This window comes from Conger conger, chromosome 13, assembly GCF_963514075.1.
Source record: "Conger conger chromosome 13, fConCon1.1, whole genome shotgun sequence".
Classification (NCBI taxonomy): Eukaryota; Metazoa; Chordata; class Actinopteri; order Anguilliformes; family Congridae; genus Conger; species Conger conger.
Genome location: NC_083772.1, coordinates 15,155,606 through 15,159,613, shown reverse-complemented (window position 1 = coordinate 15,159,613; position 4,008 = coordinate 15,155,606). Strand labels below are relative to the sequence as shown.

Genomic DNA, 4,008 nt, shown 5'->3' with positions numbered 1-4,008 from the left:
CAAAACCATTGACCTTTAAGGAATGTTAAGATCAGGTCTGTTAAGATAAACCCCCTGCCCAATTGGGAAAGAACAGCTGAAATGTGATGTTCAGTTAATTGTGACTTGGCAGACCAGAAGTGTGTTCAGAGTCAAGTTAGGCAATAGTGGGAATGAAGCTGGTGAATGCTCTTTTATTTGGAAAGTAAAATATAATTTAGCAAAATAGTGTTGCTGATTCAGAAATGATAGAGAAACAGTGACACCTAGTGATAACTTTCTAGCAGACATGGAAGCGTTCTAATTCTATTATCTACATACCACACTGCTTTATCACGCATTGAAATCGATATAGTTTCACAGTATAGACATTTCATTAGCAATAGCAGTATAAAACCTTCAAATTATGAATATTTTATCCTTAAAATCTGAATTATATTTCAGGTAAAATTAAGAAAACTTCTCATTTATAACTTCTGTCAAGTAAATGTAAGCAAGCAATGCGATAAGTGAATAGGTGGTAATTAGTTAGACATCCTGTAATTGAACATAATCACTTTGAAATGCGTAGTTTAAGCACTACCTATGCCAGTGTATTAAATGTAACAGCTCTCCCCAGTGGCACGATATGCAGGCCTAGGGGTGCTTAGGATAATTCTAGGGCCCTAACTGACATAAAAAAATATTAGAACATTTGATTTTCTGGGGTGGTGGGGCCCAATGTCAGATCTTTTCATTGGGCCCTCTACCCAGCCTGAATGGTCACAACTGAGAAAACTTCTGATCAAGTGCATCAGGGTTTTGTGCACAAACACAAGGGATGGAAAAGTACAAGTGCGAAACCTCACAGGAAACCCACAGCCCTGAGCACAGCTGAGAGTACTGCCAGCATGTGAAGCCATGGTCCATTGGTGGGTTGCCATGCAGATGCACTGTCACACTGGGGGAGCAAAGAAGGTGACTCTGCTGGCTGGGACAGTGGCACGGCCATTTTGGGGCACGTGGGCTTGTCCTTCAACAGCGCTGGATGCCGATTGGTCCAATTGCTGATATACAGAATGGAGGCACAGGCACAGTCCCAGGGGTTCCCATCCAGGTAGACCGCCTCCATGGACCGCAAGGGCGAGAGTGTCCCATGCTCCAGGGCCTTGAAGTGGTTGGAATTGAGGTAGAGCACTTTCAGCTGCTCAAGGCTCTGGAAGAGTTCCGGGGGCAGGCTGTCAAGTTGGTTCTTGTCTAAATCAAGCTCCTGCAGTCTCATCAGTGGCCTGAAGATATAGGCTGGTAGGGATGTCAAGCGGTTATTGTGGAGATAGAGTATCTTCAGGTCTGCCAGGGAGAGGAAGACATTAGCGGGAAGTTCAGAGAGGAGGTTGAAACTCAGGTGCAGCTCCTTGAGGTTTTCCATATTCTCAAAGTTCTCAGGGGCCAGGCTAGTCAGCTGGTTGTTGTCCAAATAGAGTGTCTTGAGGTTCCCAAGCTCTTTAAACAAGCCTACAGGCAGAACTTTAATCTTATTCTCACTGAGGAACAGCTCCTTCAGTCCCTTGAGGTTGGTGAACAAGTGAGGGTGGAGGGTTGATATATGGTCATAGTGCAGCTTTAGGGTCCTGAGCTTAGTGAGCTCTCGGAAGGCTGAGCGTGGGAGGGGTTCAAGAAAATTGTTATCCAGGTGCAGTTCCCGTAGTTTTCGCATTCGGCTGAAGATGGTCATAGGAATCCTGGACAGTCGGTTATGGTTCAAGTACAGAATCCTCATCTCTCTGACCTTGGAGAAAAGGTCTGCTGGGAGGTAAGCTAGTCGATTGTGGTCCAGCTGCAGCTCGTGGAGCCCAGGTGTTTCGTGAAAAATGTCAGAAGGGATCCTGGAGATGTTGTTGCTGTCCAACTGGAGCTCTTTCAGGAGAGTCATGTTGCGGAAAAGGCCCGCTGAGAGGGACGTCAGCGTATTGTGGTAGATGTCTAAGATCTCCAGCTTGCCCAGGTCTTGGAACAACAGAGAGGGAAGGGACCAAAGCCTGTTGAAGCTCAAATCCAGCCGAGTTAGCTCAGTTAAGTTCTTCAGGGATCTCTCGGAGAGTGAAGTCAGGACATTGTTGCTCAGATCCAATACTTTAAGAGACTTTAGTCCAGCAAACACATAATCTGAAAGGCTTGAGAGAGAATTGGTCTGTAGGTATAAATTCTGAAGATTGGGGGTATCCTTTAGGGCAGCCACAGGCACTGATTCCAGACTGTTGCCCCTTAGGTCCAGGTGCTTAAGGCCTGTAGCCCCCCTTAGGGACCCATTACTCATGTTATGTAAATTGTTCCTGGACAAAGTCAGTATCTCAAGACTTGTGGAGTTCTCCAACACACCCTCCTCCAGTTCTTCTATGATATTGCCAATCAGGTGGAGGGCAGAAAGCCTTGGAGCACCCTCCAGTGCATCGGGATGCAGGGTATGGATCCGGTTCAGGCTGAGGATAAGTGTCTCCAGGTTCAGCAGCCCTTTCAGAGACCCAGGCAGCAGGGCCTGGATGTAGTTCTCGCTGAGGTCCAGGAACGTCAGGTTGGTGAGGCCTTGGAGCTGTCCTGGGGCCAGCGTACCCAACCCGTTGCCTCTGAGGAAGAGCTTGTCCAGATTCCTCATGTCCGGGAGGACAGCATTGGTTGAGATGGAGACATTGAGCCGGTTCTTGCTCAGATCTAGAATCTTAAGTTCTTCCAGCCCATGGGTGGGAAGCGAGTCGATGAGGTTGTGAGCGACGTAGAGCTCTGTGGTCCCAGGCGGGAGGGACGGGAGTGTCTCAAGCTCTTTGTCCTGACAGCTGAGAGTGGAGTTGTCCGTGCATTCACACGACTCAGGGCAGCTTCCAGCCACAGAGGACAGGGTCAAAATCATGCCCCAGAGTGCCAGCATGACCATAACTTGTCTGTGAGAGAAGATCACACAAATTTTAGAAAGCAAAGTTTTGTGTTCTCTTTAGATTAAGGCCAAGCACAGCTCATTTTTATTATTTCTAATATAAAATGTGTAATTTTTTACATGAACAGATTGTTATGAGCATGGGATTCCATGTGATCATTTCTTACAGCTAATTATATGCATTATGTAAGGCATCAAGTTAAATTGAATACATTTATTAGTTCTTCAGACAAAAATAAATAATAATGAATAAAAGTAGTTTAAAGTCAGAAAACATAAGTTAACTTTCAAACATGCGTGCTGTAAATTATTTTAATAGGCAGTGAACAGCTGATCTTGCATGGATATTGATGTAATATAGTCTTTCATAATACTTACAGTACAGGATAGCAGATATGCAATACATCTACACATTAGCAATGGCTATATAATTCCATTTTGTAATGTGATTATCATCATTACTTTTATGTTTTTATTGTGTGGCATGATTAATCATTTTGCCATAGCTGATTATGTGACCGTTTCATTAAAATAAATGATTTACCCTGTCATGGATAGACTGTAGTATGTGAAAATATCTTACTTACTGAGGACTTTAAATACACAGCATATAAAACAGACTATAATTGCATTTTATCATTATTAGAGATTTTAACGGAATGGTGAGACTCACCTCAGATGAGTCAGAAAGAGAACTGAGAAGCGAGGATTGCTTGTCACTCTTTACGGACAAAGAGGGCCAGGAAATGACAGCTTTCTCGAGGTGGATTTCTCAGAATTCTCAACTGAGATGCTCAGTCAGTAGAAACTTTCAGCCTAGCGATGAATACTGACAAGTATTGTGGTTTTTTTCCCCAATGCAAAAGACAAAATTTCATTTTAAAAGGGGATTTCTTCTTTGTCTTGTTCAGTTGACTTCTGTGTGCAATTGCTTAGTGGGTTTATTTCATTTGTTTGATACTGCCATGTATTTGACTACATATTACAATGAAAAATGTAATGAGTATGCTTCATTTCACATGCATTTATTAAATCTATGTCATTTATATAATGCATATAATTTTTCAACTATATGTCAAGGTGCCATTATTTTTCTGGATGGCCCATTGTCATTTAGGCCC

At 43.4% G+C, this 4,008-nt stretch overlaps 1 protein-coding gene across 1 annotated transcript; it reads right to left on the bottom strand.

Annotated features, from left to right (window-relative positions):
* Window positions 1-218: 218 nt before the first annotated feature.
* Window positions 219-2,890, bottom strand: si:dkey-182i3.11 (insulin-like growth factor-binding protein complex acid labile subunit). The gene has a single exon (XM_061218127.1). The coding sequence runs from the start codon at window positions 2,885-2,887 to the stop codon at window positions 824-826; it is 2,064 nt and encodes a 687-aa protein (XP_061074111.1). The 5' UTR covers window positions 2,888-2,890; the 3' UTR covers window positions 219-823.
* Window positions 2,891-4,008: the final 1,118 nt, after the last annotated feature.